Raw genomic sequence first — 20347 nt, 5'->3', positions numbered from 1 at the left:
ACAAGGGGGAGGAAGTGGATGCCAATTTGAGACAAACATCATTTTATGATTGTCTCTTGCAAACAGGAACAAGTTCTTGCTTGCTGGTACGAAGAGATACACTTGCTCTCTCTTAGTACTTGGCCCAGAGGTCTGACCATTGATCCTGCGGTGCACACAACGATCAATCGGACAGAGGTTTGGATTCCCTCCCTTTGCTCTTAGACGACCAGGGAGGCACTCCAGGTTGGACGAACACCAGTCTGTTCACCAAAAAGACTCAGATTCCTCCCACCAAGAAGTGAGTCTTCCTATTGTTAAAGGTACCGAGGGTTTGTATTACGTATCGGAACAAATGACAATTTGTCGAAAATTGCATTTTTCCTAACTATACAAACCTGAGGTCCTTTACATATAGTCCCACCTCATGCCACCCCTCACTCTGCAACTTTTTGCATGGGCCTAAAGCAAAAGTGATTCTTCACCTCTCGGGCGCGCGCACGATCGGACAAGCAGTTTAACTACCGTTCTCCTGCCCCCTTGTTCGAGCTTACGACCGTCCCAGCTGCCGCTAGTTACCTTCCTATTGTTAAAGGACCTCAGGTTTGTATAGTTAGGAAAAATGCAATTTTCGACAAATTGTCATTTTGCACCCATGATTTACACTACACCATTTGTACAGAACTAATGTAAATGTATTTAAGTTTTAAATATTTTCTGAGTTTTGCTATCATGAAATAAAAATGGTCTATACACAAATGGCGATGGGGTTGGAATTGAGCGGTGCACAAAACTCATTCAATCGTGGCATGCTGAATCTAGAAAAGTTTACAAAAGAACTTTATTAAAGAGCTTTAGTTCAATTAAAGTACATGTTTTGATTCTTATTGAATGCTTCCCACCAGTTATTATAGAGCTATTTGTTTTTTGTGTAAAACTTCATCTGCCCACTTGTGTCATTAATGCCTTGGGCATTACTCTAGATAGTTATTATTGTTTTTGAGTTATGTAAGTAAATTAATCTCATATCTGTTGTAATACTAAAGGGATTTTGACGTAGGAAAAATCTATTTCTGGGCGAGGAAGCCGTGTCGCCCAGTGAAATGTGTCCTCTTTAGCCACTATTTCTAGTAAATATTGCTATGATACCAAGAAGAAATGCTAAATTGGACATGTCAGAAGTCTCTGACTCGCTCACCTAAATAAAAGGTGTCGGTATAGAACTGGGGCGAGTGTTGAACACTACCACAGCAACCCCTCCAATTAGCCTTTTCCTCATCAAAAGACCCTGAAACGGGGAGCCGACCTATAGGTCACCAGCTACCCTGTTTGAAGGGGACTGCGGCGTCATACTTATCGATAGCAAAGAAGCTTGGTGCACAGCAAGGTTGGGGAAAAAAGGAAAAAGGGGGGGATTTCACTGGGTGACACGGCTTCCTCGCCCCAGAAATAGATTTTTTCCTACGTCAAAATCCTTTTCTGGGCTTCAGCCGTGTCGCTCCGTGAAATTGTACCAGAGAAACACCAAGCTATACTATCCTGAAAGGAAAAATCATATTAATGAAATCAAAGGAAATAATAAAATAGTTTAGAATTGGAAAAAATACAATTTATTTACAAAACATACTATATAGCCAAAACATGTGGCAACATTTGCAACATGTCACATACATAATAAAATAATTACAGATAATTTGTATGTGTAAAACTATACACGATTATCACTTATTCTAATAGCTAAGGCATTTGCTGAGGTAGGTAAAATTTTAATGAGGCTGGGCATAATTTGAAAAGATTCATATGACACAAGGACGGTACTATAATGATGTAGCAGTAGGAGACACTGGCCTTCCTGCAGCTATTGCATGTAAAGTATTATTTAAGATCCTCTAAAGACTTAAGGTAGTGCTTTTTGAAAACCAAGGGTGACTTCCAACCAGTATACTTCTTCAGATCATCAAAGTCCATATATTTGAAGAAGTTAACAGAAGTGCTATTGCCCGAATGTCATGCACCTTGGGGAATGAACCCTGTGGGCTGGCTTTCTTGATAAAATATAAAATCTGCTGCCTAATGCCTTTTAGAGATAGTGTACCACCATCTTTCTAATGAAAGGGGCCTTCGAATAGGTAGACGTCCTAGATAAATAGTCCTTAAGAGTTTTAACAGGACCACCTCATCAAGGGGTCTTCATTCTTAGCTAGAAATTGCTTATTTGGCGAAAGCAACACGTCCCCCGAGGAAAGGAACTCAATATGCGCTTCATCTCTAGATAAAGATGACAGCTCTGATATTCTGGCACCTGAAGCTAGACTCAATAAGAACAGATTTTACGCAAAATGGTTTGGTAATCACATTTGAAGTTGTCTGTTTCCGAGGCTAACCTAAGAACATCATTAAGAAACCATGACACTGACGACGGTCTGTGAACGGGCGCGTAGACGTGCACATGCCCTTGGGATAGAGGTGAAATAAGACTCGGTTAGATTGATACCAAACCCGAGAAGAAAAATCTTTTTCAGAGCTGACTTAGTGGCTGTTATTGTTGCAGCTGCCAAGCCTTGTTCAAACAAAGACCTGAAGAAGGTTATGGCCACGTTCAATGTCATTACTTTGATATTTGATTCTCTGAGGAACGAAGACAATTCCTTAACTGCTGAGTCATACTGGCGAAGCGTAGACTCTCTCTTGTCTGACTCCTAAGAACAACATGTTCTGTGGATCAATGTCGCCTACTCTCTTACCTGCAAACTTCATGAAATCCATAAAGTTAGGGTTTTGTGAAGACCTGAGGAATCGAACACAGTCCTCGTTTGAACTTGTTGCGATAGTCTCAAGTCCGGGAGAGGTGAGGGGGCGAAGACCTAGTTCCAGGAGAAGGGAAACCAGTTGCTCTTGGGCCAGTGAGGGGCTATGAGAGCCACCTGACCTTCGAAAGATCTCAACTTGTGCAGCACCTTCAGGAGAAGGTTCACTGGAGGAAATAAATAGATCTTCGTCCACTGGTTTCAATCTATGCTCAGGGCGTCCGTAGCGTATGCCAGAGGGTCCAGATTGGGGGCTACGTAACAAGGCAGCTTGTGGTTTGCCTCTGTGGCAAACAGATCTACTTCTAGACCTGGTACTCTTTGGCAAACCCTCTCGAAGGATTCTTGGTCCAGTGCCCACCTTCTGATTCCAGAGGGACCGACCGAGACAGGGCGTCTGCCACTACATTGTGGACTCCTGCCAGGTGAGTAGCCGACAGATGCCAGGTGTTCTTGGCTGCTAGAGAAAAGATTGCTATCATCACGTGGTTCACATGACTTGACTTTGAACCACCTCTGTTTATACAGTGTACTACTACTGCACTGTCGAGGACCAACCTGATATGAGTCTTCTTTGGAGGACGGAGCTTTTTTAAAGTCAGAAACACTGCCATAGCTTCCAGAATGTTGATGTGAAGTGTTTGGAAGTGAGGTGACCAAGTTCCCTGAACCTTCTCGTGCTGTGAATAACCTCCCCAACCTGTCAGCGATGCGTCCGTATGCACCACTAGGGACGGGGAGGAAACTGCAACGGTAACTCCTTGGCTAGGTTGGCGGCCTTTGTCCATGGGCGCAGGCGTTTCTGAGAATCAGAGGTATCCGGGCGAACTTGTCCCAACACTTGGCATTTGCCTTCGAACGCCAAACTCGATTGATGTCCTTGAGCTTGGCTTTCAACAGAACGTCCGTGACCGAGGCAAACTGGAGCGAGCCTAGGATCCTTTCCTGATTCCTTCTCGAAGTCTCTTTGCACTTTAAGAATTGTCTTGTTGCTTTGGCAATCTCCTTTCTCTTTCCTGCTGGAATGGAAAGAGTGTGAGAATCCAAGTCCCAATGAATCCCTAGCCACTGGAACTTGGACTCCGGAGTCACCGGACTTGGTCCTGTTGATCTTGAACCTAAATATTCCAGGAAAGACATGACCTTGTCCGTGGCTTTCATACATTTGCCTTTGTGCCATCTCCCGCATTAGCCAATCGTCTAGGTAACGCCGGCCGCATAGGCCCCCGACAACTCCAATATACCCCTTGGATCTTAGCTCCTGCACCACTGCCTCCGCCAGTTTCGTGAAAACCCTTGGTGCTATATTTAGCCCGAAGGGCATTACTTTGAAGGAGTAGGCTTCTTTCCCTAGTTTGAAGCCGAGGAATGGTCGGAAGTGCCGAGCTATCGGGACATGATAGTAGGCGTCTGTAAGATCTATAGAGGTGGTGACGGCCCCACGGGGAAGTAAGGTCCGCACCTGAGAGATGGTCAGCATTTTGAACTTGTCGCAACGAATGTACAAGTTTAGACGGGATAAGTCTAAGATCACCCTTCTTTTGTCGGGTCCCCTTTCTTTGGGACGCTGAAATAGACGACCCTGAAATTTCAAGTTCTTCGTCCTGGAGATTGCTCCCTTCTGGAGAAGGTCCTTGGAGTAATCCATCAATTCTTGCGTTGGTTTCCTGATAGAAGGTGATGGGTGAGGAGGACCTTTGATCCAACTCCAGCCTAGGCCTCTGGATACTATGCTTTTTGCCCAACTGCTGAACCCCCAACGATGACGAAAGAGGTACAGCCTGCCTCCTACCTGAGAAACTTCATTGAGATGATGAAGGCCGGGATCCTCTGCCTGACCTTGCACCTCTAGTTCACCCTTGGACTCTGGCTCCTCCGCGCTGGCGAAAAGATCCTCTAGCCCTGCCACCCTAGCAACTCTGGTAAAGGGGTGAAATGCCCGACTCTCATAGACCTCGGGTTAAAAGCGGGCGACACTGCAATACTGTGAGGAGGCCTGTTTGGTTAGACGGCGGTCGAAAGGAAAGACAAATTGATGCTGTTGCTGAGGCTGAGCCTTAGAAGTCGAAGGCTGGGATACCTGTTGAATTGGAACAGCTTGTAGCACAGGATGCTGTTGCGGGACTTGGAAAGGTAGGAACTTTCTTTGCCTCTTCCTAGCCCTAAAACTGGAGGAAGAAGACTCTGATTTCCTTTTGAAAGGATTGCCCCAACGCAACTGATACTTTGGTTAAGACGTGATGCCTCTCGTCTGAACCTCGGTTACTGCTGAAGCTGGGAAGAGATCTGCACCCCAGATTGAGGAAGCTAGAAGCTGTTGGGTTCGTGCCTGATCGTAGCCTCAGACAGAACATGCTTCCTGCAATTTCTCCTAGCAATCGCAAAGTCGTACAAGTCACATTGCATGCTTAAAAGTAACGACTTCGCAATGACCTTAAACAGCAGCTCCTGAGCGTACTCCCGAGCCGCCGTCTCTGTCATCATAGGGAGTTAAGAGACTTGCGAGACGTGTCTTGGCGTCAAATTCGGCTTGGATCAATGCGTCTGACAGCCTAGGAAGGCGTTCACTAAACAAGGTGATTGCACAATCTGGCTTCAGCTTGCCTACCGAGAACGTAGCTGGCAAATCCTCCCACAAACTCCTCCCTACCTGGGAGTAGTAAAGATGTGGGATCTGTCTCCCTAAGCTGGGGCATGGGCTCTTCTCGAGTCACTGCCTGGAGTGTAAGTTCTGCTACCTTTGATGTATGTAAAAGGTTAAGGGGTTCCCGACATCAGTTGTAAACATGGTGAAAGGACTTTTAAAAGCTGTTACTCTAGTATTTGAGCAGTCCCACTCTTCTAGGCTCCGTATCCATGTTTGCTGAGCCTGATCTCTAGAAAGGATAACAGTCTCCTTGGGGACCTTATCCTCTCTAACCAGAGCTGCCTCCGTAAGCCTAACATAGCCTATAAATGGAGGCTGTAAACCTTCGGGGAAAAACTCGAAATCCTCGAGCCTACGTGTGCCGCAACCTTCTATAGTCAACATCCATTGACAACGGAGCGAAGTTAGCCACCCTCCAGGGATTACCGGGGTGGAAAGGAGGGAGCGTGGACCGTCAGGCATGCTCTGAGCTTGCATTAAGCTACTAGAAGGGGCCGAAACTGCCGACTCCTGTCTGAGACCTGCAATCAGGGAGTCCCTGAGCACCTAACCTGCTAAACACTTCTTCAAACCTTGCTGCAACTGAGCTGAGTAAGCTACCAAGGCTACTGGGGACTGATTTAGAAATGTTCGTGTTGAACTGGTCTTGGTCAACGGAAGGAGAATCATCCTGTCCCTCTTGCGGTACCTTATGAGGTATCCGGTCCCTAGAAGTTAATGGAATGGGACTGGTAGGGCAATAGGAAGAATTCCCTCCTTGAGACCTTGGGATTGAAGGATTGGAAAGCGACTTTATTTTAGTTTTAATATGTGTATGAACCTCTGGTGACTGCCCAGGCCTTGGCATTGTCTCTGATCTGCCTTTAAGCAAGGTTTTTACCCGCAGGTTTTTTTCTTTAGTTTAGGAATCACAGAGAAGGAGTGCAACCTGGGAGGGGGCAAACCTCCTGTGAAACCCATGAAGGAATTGGAAGTAGAAGGAGTAGGAAGAATCAGAGTCACTCAAGGAAAGATCCCGTGACTAACTAAGCTAGCCTCATTAACACTGTTACCTGTACCCGTGCCTAGTGTAACGGGCAAATCCTCACCACTTCAAGTGAGACTTCCTCTAGTCCAAGGTCCGGCAATTCCGCCTCTTGCTGTTCAATGACTGAGTCTTGGATTGATTTGATAATCGGTGGCGCTACTTTTGGATCGACGTATCCGGCAGATTTTCCGGCTGGGAATAGCAAAGTCGCCATATCTCGGGTGGACAGAATATACGGCTTAGCCTTCCCTACGTTCCGTCCAAACCCTCCAACCCAGATCTTGAGGGCGGAGAGTGCAGCATCCTTAATAGACTGCTCAGCCTGTAATGCAAGGAATGTGTCAATACCAAGTAAATTCCTTGAACATTATTCTATAATTATTGATTAATCAATGTAATTTAATTTAAAGAAATTTTAATTGATCATTATTTTATCTCATTTCAATATTTTTTTTTTTTTTTTTTTTTTTTTTTTTTTTTTTACAATAACATAGAACAAGCAGTGCGGTAACTTACCGAAGAGGAGGTAGCCTGATGTACCAAGTCATAGCAGGCAAAACAGTTTTCATGATGCCAGACCACGGAATCAGGAAGCAGCACTGCACAGGGGGCGTGGCCCCGACAAACGTCATGGCCGCACGGATCTTGCAGAGCAGCACTACAGCCGGCAACCAGACACTGAGAGGCCTGTAAGTGCAATAATATATAAGAACAATTGCACACACTTAATAGGATAATGGAATATATTTCTTTTTTTTTTTTTTTTTTTTTTTGTGTGCGGAGCATTCCGGGCTATAAAGAAAAGAAAGGGTATATATATTCATATGTTAACGTGCCCGGGGACTGTGTAAGGAAAAAAAAAAAAAAACACCCGGAGTTGTATACCCGGAGCTGTATGACCCGGAGAGGGGGTACACGAAGAATAACCCGGGACGGCCACATGAACTCGCAAGTTCCAGTGGCAAGAAAATAAAAATAAAAATAAAGATAAAATAATGATAATAATAAAAACTAAAATAACAAATATACTATCTCCGCCTACGGAAGAGTAACTTCCGTAAACATAACCCTCAATGACTCCGGGAGAGGCCGGAATCTAAACCCGCCTTATGCGGAGAGGGAATGTTTTAGGCGGTGGATGTAAGCTCCGGCGTGAAAGAAGCAGAGCGCAACAATCCACGGAAGCCGAGGCTGAAAACGCAGTGCGACTAACAACTCCGGAGGCGGTCGGCTAAGAAGCGACACTCCCCAGCCCAAGGTCCTGGGAGACCCACTACACCTCCCCCTCCGCTGGTGGGACCGGCCGTCAGCGACAAACAACGAGAGCGGCACCCAACTACGGGGAGTTCCCACGAGAGGGGGAGGGAGGGAGCTGAAGGGGGGACGATCACGTGACCAGCGATTCCCCGCGAATAAAGGATCACGAGGAAAACGCAGGCAAAGCCTATGAAGGCTAGCTGCCGACCGAACACCCAAATATACATAGACAAAATAAAACCAATTACTTAAAGCTAAGGGAAAAACATGCTTTAACAGGGGTAATGAAAATAAGGGGCGAAAAATATAAAACGCAATGGAGGCCACTCGATGAGAGTGGGCGCAACAAGGAAAAATTACTTGCTTACCGACAAAACGAAAACAAACGGTAAGCTGACGAAAAGAAAAAGAGGGAATTCTTGAATGGAAAATACCAAACTAAAATAAAAGGGGGGAGGGGGGAACGTTAGATAAACATCGAAGCACGAAACAAAGAAACGTGCACGAACGCCGACCCCCTTGAAAAACAGGAAATCATGAAAATAATAAACGTAGATCAAACAAGATCGACAAAGCAACTGCCACCCAAGACATAATAAAATATATACTGAAAATATATACTGAAATATCATAAGTTACGAGTATATAATAAAATATATAGGTACTGAAGAAGCCCGCTCGAAATTAGTACAAAACAAGGGAACGACGTAATGGCGGCTCGCTACCGCTCGCTACGGGAGGAGACACCTAACAAAATCCTAAATAAAGGCAAAACGAAAGGCAAAATCACTCCCTAAATACAGAAAAAGGGCGAACCAGTACTTAACTTGGGTGAAGAGGCAGATTGACGATCCATAACGAAAAAGAATAAAGAAACCAATACAAAGAACAGATAGCTATAAAAAAAGCGTGCAACGCTGGGAGGCTATCGATAAGAATGACGCCGCAGTCCCCTTCAACAGGGTAGCTGGGTGTGACCTATAGGTCGGCTCCCCGTTTTCAGGGTCTTTTGATGAGGAAAAGGCTAATTGGAGGGGTTGCTGTGGTAGTGTTTAACACTCGCCCCAGTTCTATACCGACACCTTTTATTTAGGTGAGCGAGTCAGAGACTTCTGACATGTCCAATTTAGCAGTTCTCTGGTATCATAGCAATATTTTACTAGAAATAGTGCTAAAGAGGACACATTTCACGGAGCGACACGGCTGAGCCCAGAAATAGATTTTATGTATATTTGATACCAAGTGCATTAGTATATTTGCTGATGGCATCTTTCAGTTATTTCTGAACCAGAAACCGCAGCCCCAGCGGAAGAAGAAATTATCGCTGAAGATTATGATGAAACCCCTCCACAGACCACATTAAGCTTCAGCGCTGTCGAACCACAAGTTATAGACCCGTACATGGTGAGTGATAATTTCATTGTTTCATCTACTATGTGAGAGTAGATTGCATTGCTACCAGAATGTGTATGATATATTTTTGTACAAGTAACTTACCCAGCAGATATATACTTAGCTATAGACTCGGTCGTCCCGACAGAATTTCAAAACTCGCGGCACACGCGACAGGTAGGTCAGGTGATCCACCATTCCCGCCGCTGGGTGGCGGGGTCTGGAACTATTCCCGTTTTCTAAGTCATAATTTCTCTGTCGGTTGAACGGACAACACCTATTGTTCGTTCCTCCTTCTTGGATTTCAACTCGTTTGCCGAGAATTTGGATTGGTTTTTTGGTGACGTATTCTGTTTTTTCTCTGGCTTGGCATACGCTTATTGTGGACTGTTTTTCGACTTTGGTTTTGACTACTCTTTCACGATGTCTGACGCTAAGGCTTCACCTATGTTTAGAGTTTGCAGTAGGGAAGACTGTAAGGTTAGGCTGCCTAAATCGGCATTGGATCCGCATAGTATTTGCGCTAAATGCAGGGAGAATGAATGTTCGTTTTGTATTAAACACCCTGGTGTGGAATGCGAGAACCTTACGGAGCTTGAATGGAAGGAATTATCATCATATAGTTAGGAAGCTTGAGAGAGATAGAGTGAGAAAGGCTTCAGCTAGGTCATCTAGTAGATCTTGCTCCCCTTAGAACAAGAAATTAACTCTCCATCTAACAATTTTCCCTTAGCTCAGCTGCTTCTCCCTGCCTTTCTGAACTCCAAAGATTCTTCGTCAGAGGTAGGGGAAAAATTGTAAAAGCTTCAATTTAAGAACACTTCAAGCATTCAGCTACGAGCTCTAAACCAAGGTAAGAGTGGTGATAGTGACTTGTGCAGTGTCCCCAGTGCAGTGGAGGGGGGCGTCTGACCGGTTTCCTCATTGCTCCTAGGCCTAGGGGAGGAGGAATGTCGAAAGCCGCAGGGAGGATGCAGAACATCCCCAACGGTCAGGCGTCCCTTCGGCAGATCCTGTTGTTAAGTCCCAGGCTGCCTCGGATTGCCGCAGAAAAAAGGAAAAGGCGTCCTAAAGGAGTGTTTTTCGGCCTCAGACTCTTCCTCTCCTAAACGAGGATGGAGTTCGGCCTCCCGTTCGCGCCCTTTGAAGAGAGCCTGGAAGGCGCCTAAAGGAGACGCGGCTGACTCCAGCCCAGAGCGTTTTCCCGAGGATTGGCCTTCTTGGGACCTAAGAAGACTAGACAAGAGGAGCCTGCTCTTCAGGATCCGACCAAGAAGTTTTTGGTTAATCTGCAAGAGCAGTTAGCTTCGCTCGTAGGCTCTTTTGCTAAGGACTCTACAAGGAGGAAGGATGTCTCGCTCCCTGTTAAGAGTTCCGCTAAGCGTCCTTCTTCGTATAGGAGAGAACTCTCACGATCTCCAGGGCGTTTATCGCCTTCGTCGAGAGACTCGTCGGATAGGAGTTGTTCTCCTGAGAGAAGAGCCTCGCCATATAGGCTGTCTTCCCCGAAGCGCCCTCTTAGACGCAGCGAATCGAGCAGAAGTCTCGATCGGTTTAGGTGCAAGGAACCGGAAAACCGATTTAGGTATCAGGATCCCTTGGGTCTTCAGGACCAGGAGCCAGACAGGCGCAAAGAGGCAGCAAGACGCAAGAAAGGGCGTCAAGAGCCTCTTGGGCGCAGGATTCAGGACGTCAGGATTCTGCTAGAAGGCAGGAATCAGGACGCTATGAACCAGGACGCCATAAGTCAGGGCGCCAGGAGTCAGGGCGCCAGGAGTCAGGGCGGCCAGAGTCAGGGCGTCAGGAGTCAGGGCGCCAGGAGTTAGGACGCCAGAAAACAGGACGCCAGGAGTACGTTAGGCGTCAAGTGTTAGGGCGCCAAGAGCCTGTTAAGCGTCAGGAATCAGGACGCGGGGATCTTTTCAAGCGCCCTGAATCAGGACGCCAGGAGCCTAGCAAGCGCCACAAACCCGACGAACCTAGACAACAAGAGTCTAGTAGGCACAAGAGGTGTTGCCGACAGACAGGAGCTCACTCTTCGTATAGGAGTGCTAATGTTCCGCGCTCCCCTTCTCGGGAAAGGAGTTCTTCTCCCGGGAAGAGCCAGATCACTCCAAAACGATCTCCTTCTGTAGATCAGTTGGACCAGGTATCGGAAGACGAAGAGCCTGTAGATGTAGCAGTTTCGGACTACAAGAGACTTTCTCTTTTGCTGCTAAAGGAGTTCGGAGACTCCCTTCATCCTGCGGACCCTCCTTCACCAAGATCGTTGATGTCCAGCCACTAAAGCTCTCAAATCGTCTTCCTTCGTTAAGATGCGCCCGCTCTTTGTATGAAAAAGGCATTAAAAACTTTTTCAGAGTGGTTGACTTCCAGAAGGGAAGCGGGCAAGACAGTTTTTTCCTGCCCTCCTTCCAAGTTAACAGGCAAACCAGGAAGGTGGTACGAGACCAAAGAGCCGATGGGGTTGGAGGTCTGCCTTCTTCCGCGGATGCGGATTTTGCTTCCTTAGTGGACTCTGCTAGGAGGAAGTCGTTGCTGTCTGCTAGGCGACTTGGGGCATGTGTGAGCTGGACCACCTTCTAAAGGGCCTCTTTAAAACCCTAGAAGTCTTCAACTTTATGGACTGGGCTTTAGGAGCATTAGCGAAGAGAGCTCAGGACACGGACTTTGTTTCCATGGAGGAACTTTCGAGCGTCCTGGCTTGCCTGGACAGAGCGGTCATGGACGGTTCTGTGGAAGTTGCCTCTCTTTTTGGTACGGGAGTATTGAAGAAGAGATCTGTCTTTAGCTCTTTCTTAGCAAGAGCAGTATCACCCTTGCAAAGGACATCTCTTCTTTTTGCTCCTTTATCCCCGCACCTTTTTCCACAAGAGACGGTTAGAGAGGTTTCGAAATCTCTTACGGAGAAGGCAACTCAAGATCTCCTCACGCACTCAGCCAAGAAGTTTAGGCCGGCAGTGCCTATAGAGAAGAAAGAGAGACCCTCTTTTGTTCAGCCCTTTCGAGGGGCCTCCTCTTTTAGAGCCCCTCTTAGAGGTAGAAGACCAGAGAGAAAGAGTAGACCATCTAGAAGGTCCTTCGGGAAGTCTAGATGAACAGCAAGTCCTCCAGACGAAAGTAGGCGCCAGGCTACTCCACTTTGCCAAAGTCTGGGCGCAGAAGGGAGCGGACTCCTGGTCCCTCTCTATCCTGAAAAAAGGATACTTGATCCCCTTCAGGGAAAATCCTCCCTTGACGACAACTCCAAGGGAGTTGACCGCAAGATACTCGGATCCGGTCCGAAAGCTTGCTATGTTGCAAGCAGTGGAACAGATGATTTCCAAGGAAGCGGTAGAACTGGTTCAAGATCTCCAGTCTCCAGGATTCTACAATCGGCTATTCCTGGTAGGCCGAAAGCATCGGGGGATGGAGACCAGTTCTAGACGTCAGTGCCCTGAATTTCTTTGTCTTGAAGAAGAAATTTTCAATGGAGACGTCTTCCTCTGTTCTATCTGCTCTTCGTCCAGGGGACTGGATGGTGTCCCTGGACCTTCAGGATGCGTATTTCCATGTGCCAATTCATCCGGCAGCAAGGAAGTATCTGAGGTTCATGTTCCAAGGGAAAGTGTTCCAGTTCCGAGCGATGTGCTTCGGACTTTCGACTGCCCCTCAAGTCTTTACGGACATCATTGAAGAATGTAGCTTATTGGCTACATCTGGAAGGATCAGGATCTCGTTATATCTGGACGATTGGCTAATAAGAGCCCAATCGGAGAAAAAATGTCTGGAGGACCTTTTAGTTACTCTAAAGTTGACAAAGTCCTTAGGACTTTTAGTAAATCACGAGAAATCCATGCTGACTCCCCAGCAAAGTATTGTCTATCTGGGGATTCAGATGGATTCTCGGGATTTTCTAGCGTATCCTTCGCAGGAAAGGAGAGAACGCTGCCTAGAAAAGGTGTCAGTCTTCTTAAGGAAAGAACATTGTTCCGCGAGGGAATGGATGAGCTTGCTGGGGACCCTCTCCTCGATGGAACAGTTCGTTTCTTAGGAAGACTTCACCTACGACCCCTTCAATTTTATCTGAAGGAGAAGTGGGATTGGAAGTCCAACAATCTGGGAGAGACTTTTCCAATCTCGAAACGGATCAAGGAGAATATCCGTTGGTGGTTAGATCCACAGAAACTAAGCAAAGGAATCTCCCTTCGCTTACAGAACCCTCGCCTAGCGTTGTTTGCAGACGCCTCAGATTCAGGGTGGGGAGCGACCCTAGGTTCGCAAGAGGTGTCAGGCATTTGGGAAGGAGAACAAGTGTCCTGGCACATAAACAAGAAAGAGCTAACAGCCATTCATCTAGCTTTGGTTCATTTCGAGGAACAGGTCTCAGGTCTGGGGATTCAGATTCACTCGGACAACACAACAGCCCTCGCTTATATAAAGAAGCAAGGGGGGACGCATTCCTTTTCCCTGTACGAATCAGCAAAGGATCATTGCTGATTTGGGAATCCACACAGGAAAGGAAAAGAATTCTTCTCTCCTTCACAAGGTTTGTGCAAGGGAGAGTGGAAAAAATGTCCGGGCAGATCTGTTAAGCAGAAAAGAACAAGTCCTACCCACGGAATGGACTCTCAATCCTCAGATTTGCCAACAATTTCTTTGGCACTGTGGGGAAGGCCCAATATAGACCTGTTCGCGACCAACAAGAATCACAGATTAGAAACCTATTGCTCCCCGATCTCGGATCCTCAAGCAGTAGCAGTAGACAGCTTTTTGCTAGATTGGACGGGCTTGGACGCTTACGCCTTCCCTCCTTTCAAGATAGTAGGAGAAGTATTGAGGAAGTTCGCTTGCTCGGAAGGAACAAGAATGACCCTCATCGCTCCCTTTTGGCCGGCTCTCGATTGGTTCACAGAGGTGCTGGAGTGGTTAGTGGATTTTCCAAGATCGCTTCCACTAAGGAACGATCTTCTCAAACAACCCCACTTCGACAGGTTTCACAAAAACCTCCCCGCTCTAAGTCTGACCGCCTTCAGACTGTCGAAGGACTTGTCAGAGCAAGGGGCTTTTCACGAGAAGTGGCGAAGGCTATTGCAAGAGCCAGAAGAGTCTCCACTTCTAAAGTATATCAGTCGAAGTGGGAGTTGTTTAGAAGATGGTGTAAGGAAAAGAAAATATCCTCCTCCAGTACCTCTGTAACTGAAATCGCAGATTTTCTCCTATATTTGAGAAAAGACTGTAACCTGGCAGTTTCAACAGTGAAGGGTTACAGAAGTATGCTGGCCTCAGTTTTTCGACATAGAGAATAGATCTGACAAACAATAAAGATCTTCATGACCTTATAAGGTCTTTAGAGACCACGAAAGAACATGTAATCAAGAAGCCTAGCTGGAACTTGGATGTGGTCCTCAAGTTCCTAATGTCGGAAAAATTTGTACCGTCTCACGCAGCTTCGTTTAGGGACTTAACAAGAAAGTCTTTATTCCTTTTTGCGTTAGCAACAGCCAAGAGAGTGAGCGAGTTGCAAGCTTTGGAAGGTAAAGTGGGGTGGGGTTTAAGAAAGATTCAGCGATTTGCTCCTTTCAACCATTTTTTCTCTAGCGAAAAATGAAAATCCCTCAAAGCCTTGGCCAAGAAGCTTTTGAGATAAAAGGAATATCTTCATTAACAGGGAAGAACTAGAAAGGACTTTGTGTCCAGTCAGGGCACTCAAGTTCTACCTGGAGAAGAAGAAGTTGCTGAAAGGTACAGAAGAAAGTCTTTGGTGCTCTGTAAGAGATCCGAAAAGAGCGATTTCTAAGAACGCCCTTACATTCTTCATAAAAGATGTAATAAGGGAAGCTCACCTTAAATGCGAAGAAGAGCATTTCAAGGTTCTCAGAGTGAGAGCTCATGAAGTGAGAGCCATAGCTACGTCTATGGCATTTCACAAAACATGGTCGCTTCAGGCTCTTATAGAGTCGACATTTTGGAGATGTAATTCGGTGTTCACCTCGAATTACCTAAGAGATGTTAAAATTTCGTACGAAAAGTGCTTTGCTCTGGGAGCGTATGTTTCGGCGAATTCAGTGCTGGGAGAAGGGGCTGAGGCTAATCCTTCCTATTTAGTTTAAGGCTTAAATTACTGTTTATTGGTGGTGTTTTTATTGGTTAATTGTCAGAGGGAATAGGGACCCTCTTACAATTCATAGATTGTAACAAGACTAACATGGTCAGGTGATCGGGATTGCTTCAGTGCTCTTTGTGATTTGTTTAATAACCTTAACTCTGTCATGTAAGAGGGCGAGTCTCCATTGATATGACAAAAGGTCAAGGCTCTACCATGTAAGTGGGTCAGCCCCCATTGGTACGATCCAGTATAGGCTCTGTCGCGTAAGCGGGCTAGCCCCCATTGACACGATCCAAAGAGTTATTCAACCATAGGTTCATTCCTCGTTGAAACTCTTGAGGCAAGCAGATCATCGACAGTAGTCATGAAGTCTTCAGCCCAATAAGGTAGGAACTATGGATTATGTTATCCAAGAACATAGGTTGTTTTTTCCCTGTTTTTTAATGTATTTAGTTTAATTATTATTTTGTTTGTAGCTGTCTCTTGCCCGCCACCAAGGGTGCCAATCAGCTAAGTATATATCTGCTGGGTAAGTTACTTGTACAAAAATGATATTGTTAAGATACAATAAAGTTTTGTACATACTTACCTGGCAGATATATACGATTAATGGCCCACCCAGCCTCCCCTCAGGAGACAGGTGGAAGAGAAATTATGGCTTAGAAAACGGGAATAGTTCCAGACCCCGCCACCCAGCGGCGGGAATGGTGGATCACCTGACCTACCTGTCGCGTGTGCCGCGAGTTTTGAAATTCTGTCGGGACGACCGAGTCTATAGCTAAGTATATATCTGCCAGGTAAGTATGTACAAAACTTTATTGTATCTTAACAATATCATTTTAGAGGTAATTATGAATATTTATGATATATTTTAGAAGCAATGAAAGGAACATCTAAAGTCAGAGATTTTTGAAAAAAACGTATTCTAAAAAGAATGTAAAGTTATAAGGTATTTTTGAGACACAAATGTCAGTCCTTGGTAGGTCTTGCCCCGCGGAATTGATATGCATCGTCAGAAAGACCACTGGTTTTTTTTTTTTTCAAGAAAATTTTAATCAAGGACATAATGAGACAATCCTTGGTGGTTAGTGCATATTTTGTATCTTAGTAACATGCTGGGTGACAGCATACAGTTAGAGAAAAGGCTATAACTGGCAGAGTTTGTAATAAAGCCAGATGCATGTAAATTGGAGGAAATGTTAAAGAAATTCTGGTCCTTTGAGGATAGTTGTTAGCAGTCAAAAGTAATTGTTACTGTAATTGAGATCTTGCTACTATTTAATTTTGATAATCAGTTAGTGTTAATTTTTAATGAAATTATAAAATTTTTTATAGTTAAATTGATAGTGAATCTGTATTAAAAATAGTACCAGTTTGTCCTGTTTCTTGGTTTAAGAGCAAGCTCTTTCAGTGGCAATGCCTTTGAATTTCTATTTTGTCTAACTTTGTTATAAAGTGTTTCCAATTTTATTGTAAAGTGCTAATGATATATATTTGTAACTGTATTGATGTGTCATTAATAATAGTTATATAATAGTCAGTTATTTTTAAAAAGTTGTCACTAAGAAATGTATTGCTGTATTGTTCATTACTATTTTTAATGTTTTATAAGAACAGCTTCTCATTTTCTCAGTGCACTTCAGGTGATTAGAATCATTCTATAAAAGTACCTATGCTGTGCCATTGTTATGGCAAAATAATAAAAATGGTATTGCCATGTTGCTACTTCGTTCCTGTTTTCCTCACCGGAGCCTTTGCCTACATTACTTTATTCTTGGTACTATTGCATATGTACTAATTGTGTCTTACACAAATAACTTGAGCAATAGCTTGGGCTTTCAAATGCATATCCCTTTACAAGAATATGCCTATTTTTGCTACTCCATTATCATCCATCTCACCACACCTCTTCAGCGTATGATGCCAGTTACTGCTGATAAATGTAGTGAAATCAGTGTGTGTATAGTTTATAGGATCAAAATAGTCTTTCCCACCTGTGTACAGCACTTACTTTGTTGAGAGATTATGATGACTGCCCCCTACATGATGTAGGAGACTTCTAGATGTACCAGAGATCTTTGAAGTAACAAGTAAACGTTACAAAGTAACAGCAAAAATTCTCTCAGAAGTACAATACTAGGTTTATCTCAAAGTGAAAATCAGATAAGAATATCCAGGGAAACGCGAGACTCCTCAAGATCTATGTTAGGCGCCAAGTTGCTGAGATTGATACATGATGGAAAGGGGGTTTTCCCTCTTGATGGATGAAAATTTACCTCTGCAAGAGATTGAGAGGTCATCATTCCTTGGAACTATCATTCTCTTCCTAAACATGTAAAATATGTTTGCATCTATGGAACATTAGTATTTTACGTATTTTTAGTAATTTTCTTAAGTTTGGTAATGTGCTTACTTAGTAAGGTGATCCATACTAAACTGAAAATATTTTTGTGTTGAAACAGGGTTACACAGGCTGCCCTAATAAGTGGAATGTTTATCACGAATGTTCAAATATGTGCCGAGAACAATGGAAGGACCCTTCTCCTCTTAACAAGGACTACGATGCCAAGAGAATAAAAATGCTTAAGAAATATCCTTTACCATCTCATTGGAAAGAAATTTTAGATCAGGGAATGTGAGTATCAAGAAGGTAAAGTGAAAAGTGAAATATTTATAACAATCCAGTGCAGTTAACATTTCACTTTACTTGTATTATTGACTTACTTAATATTTTCATCTGTCATCATATGTTGGAAACTAGCATGCCTATCACAAACAGGTAGAAGACAAGTAGAAAACAAATCTTCAGCAAATGATTGATAATCTTATAGAGGACTGGATAGGACTACCAATGAGTCAATGGCTTGTATTCAACTTGTTTGTGATGAGTGTCCAATAAGTTGCCAACATGTGTTTGAGTTTGGCTTTTGCTGTTGTGTAGACACATCCTTAGTCACAACAAAATGACCAATGCTTCTCTTTTAGATGGAGTAAATGGTAATCTCAAATTTGTTGTACAGGATAAGTAATCTTTTGATATTAATCCAGATCACTTTCATGTTGAGCTTTTAAATAATGAAATTAGTTTTTATCAACTTGTTTCTCACTGTGAATGGAGCTTCTAGCCTGTAGGATACAATACATGATATGGTTGATTAGGTTTTGATTCGTAGCTTGAGTAGGCAAGCTAAATTTTGTGATAGCTGGTACTATAATAGCAGTTTCTGGGGAAGCTGGAAAGGTGTATTATTTTCAAGCCTCAGAACATTTGGTGGAGCTTCCAAAACCTCCTCAGAGGGAATTCCGGTACAGTGTGCAGCACAAGGCACACTGTAGATGGGACTAAAGGTTAGACTTACCTTTCGGACAAGCCTGTTGAGAGAAGAGTCCTTTTACATAAACTGTCTTTGCATTGAATACATGGTACTTGTATAGCCGGTGGAAAATGTTTAGTACTCACTTAGATGAGTGGATCCAGTTACTGGGTGTAAATAATGTTGTATAGTTTTAAGAAAGACACTTATGTATGTGCTTCTACCGTTTTGCTAATAACTGATTACAAGGCATGGATTCAAATCTCTTAAAGTGAAATTTTCAAAGAAAACCTAATTCTTCAAGTGCAGAGACCTGAATTTATTTCATTCAGAGATAGTGTGACAGGAAACATTTGACTTTCACCAATTCTCATTGTATTGCAATAATTTTATTTTGCCTACATGGCATTAGTGTATATGCTAATTAGGTTGTTACTTAGAAATAAACTTGTAGGTTTGAAATTGGTAAGTATGTTGATACACTTTTATGCACTGGTTTCACAAATATATTTTTAAATATTGTGGCCAGTAGAATTTGTCATGAGTGTCACGTTTTCATGGTCATTTTGGAATAAGAAGCAGTTTTTACATTGATCAGTTGTACTGTAGATACTATACTTAACCCAGATGTTTTACTTACATTGTAGCCCATTTTGTGTGTCCATAAATTCCAAAGCAAGTCAGTCTTGTGTAAAAGGAGAAAAGATTGGCAGCAGATGGGAGTGTGTGTTTGCATAAGAACCCCTAGGTCTCCAGTGATGAGCTGACCTACTGCTTGTATTTGCTGTAGGCTCACTGCTTAAAATCCCAATGCTTTTTGGAGTCTCAGTAGGATTTTCATCATTTTTATTGTTTACATTCTCCCTGATAAAGTTTGTCTCATAATAACATCAATTTTTACAATAATTCTGTGTAGGTTTTTGTTATTGGAACCAGCAAGTTTTACCAATGTTAGGGAGGGAGGTAGCGGTAGAACATTTTGTAAGTATTGTACTAAAGTTTGGCTGTAGGTATTAGGCATTTCCTTCTTGGGGATAGGTCAGTGAACTTTACTCCTTCTAGCAAGGTGAAACACACTACCCATTGCAGGTCAGGGAAGTTTTGTGAAGATCTTGCTGTGTCTTCCTCAAACCCCTCGGGCCTCTTGCAGGCTGTCCTGACTACACAAGAAGTGAGACTGGTGCCAGTGTGGGTGCACAGGTTCTAGAGGAGATGCAAAGCTTCCTGCTGCTGCCAATCTATTTAGTTTTTCTTTTGCAGAGAACTGAGGTGTCTGGGTTTTTGATGGCTCAGGAAATTTCTATTATTTTGAATATAGAAAAAACCATTTTGTTCATGAAACTTACCTGTCAGATATATATATAGCTGTATTTTCTGAAGTCCGACAGAATTTTAAAAACTTCCGACACACGCAGTGGTCGGCCAGGTGATTAGTACCCATTCCCGCCGCTGGGAGGCAGGTATCAGGAACCATTCCCATTTTCTATTCATAATTTTTCTGTCGCCGGTGCTGAAAACACCTGTTTTCAGTACCTCCGGCTTAGGATTTTGGAAACTTCATTGCCCTAAGTATCCTAATTGTCTTTTAATTTATTTACTTGGATTTGTGGCTAGGCATACGCTATCTTAAATTGATTTGAATTTGATTCATTTTTGCATAAGATATCTGAATCTAGTTAGGCTAGTTTCAGAGGGTGTTGTCTGCAAAGATAGGGTGTGGTTACCGAAAGCTTCGGTAGATCCGCACTTGGTATGCACGAGGGGTATGGGTCTTGCTTCTTTCTCGAGATTTGTCATGTAAGGAGTGTGAGACTTTGTCTAATTCCGTAAGGAAGA

At 43.9% G+C, this 20347-nt stretch overlaps 1 protein-coding gene across 1 annotated transcript in view; it reads left to right on the top strand.

Moving 5' to 3' along the window:
- Positions 1-20347, top strand: part of LOC135201718 (polyglutamine-binding protein 1-like) — a 69645-nt gene that overhangs the window by 30638 nt on the left and 18660 nt on the right. The window contains exons 2-3 of the mRNA XM_064230892.1: positions 8994-9121; positions 17660-17832. Of these exons, the coding sequence (XP_064086962.1) occupies positions 8994-9121; positions 17660-17832 (301 nt within the window). The remainder of the gene's footprint in view (positions 1-8993; positions 9122-17659; positions 17833-20347) is intronic.

The sequence above is a fragment of the Macrobrachium nipponense genome, chromosome 28 (assembly GCF_015104395.2).
Source record: "Macrobrachium nipponense isolate FS-2020 chromosome 28, ASM1510439v2, whole genome shotgun sequence".
Lineage (NCBI taxonomy): Eukaryota > Metazoa > Arthropoda > Malacostraca > Decapoda > Palaemonidae > Macrobrachium > Macrobrachium nipponense.
Note: the sequence above shows the minus strand (reverse complement) of the source record. Positions and strands in the feature narration are given on the sequence as shown.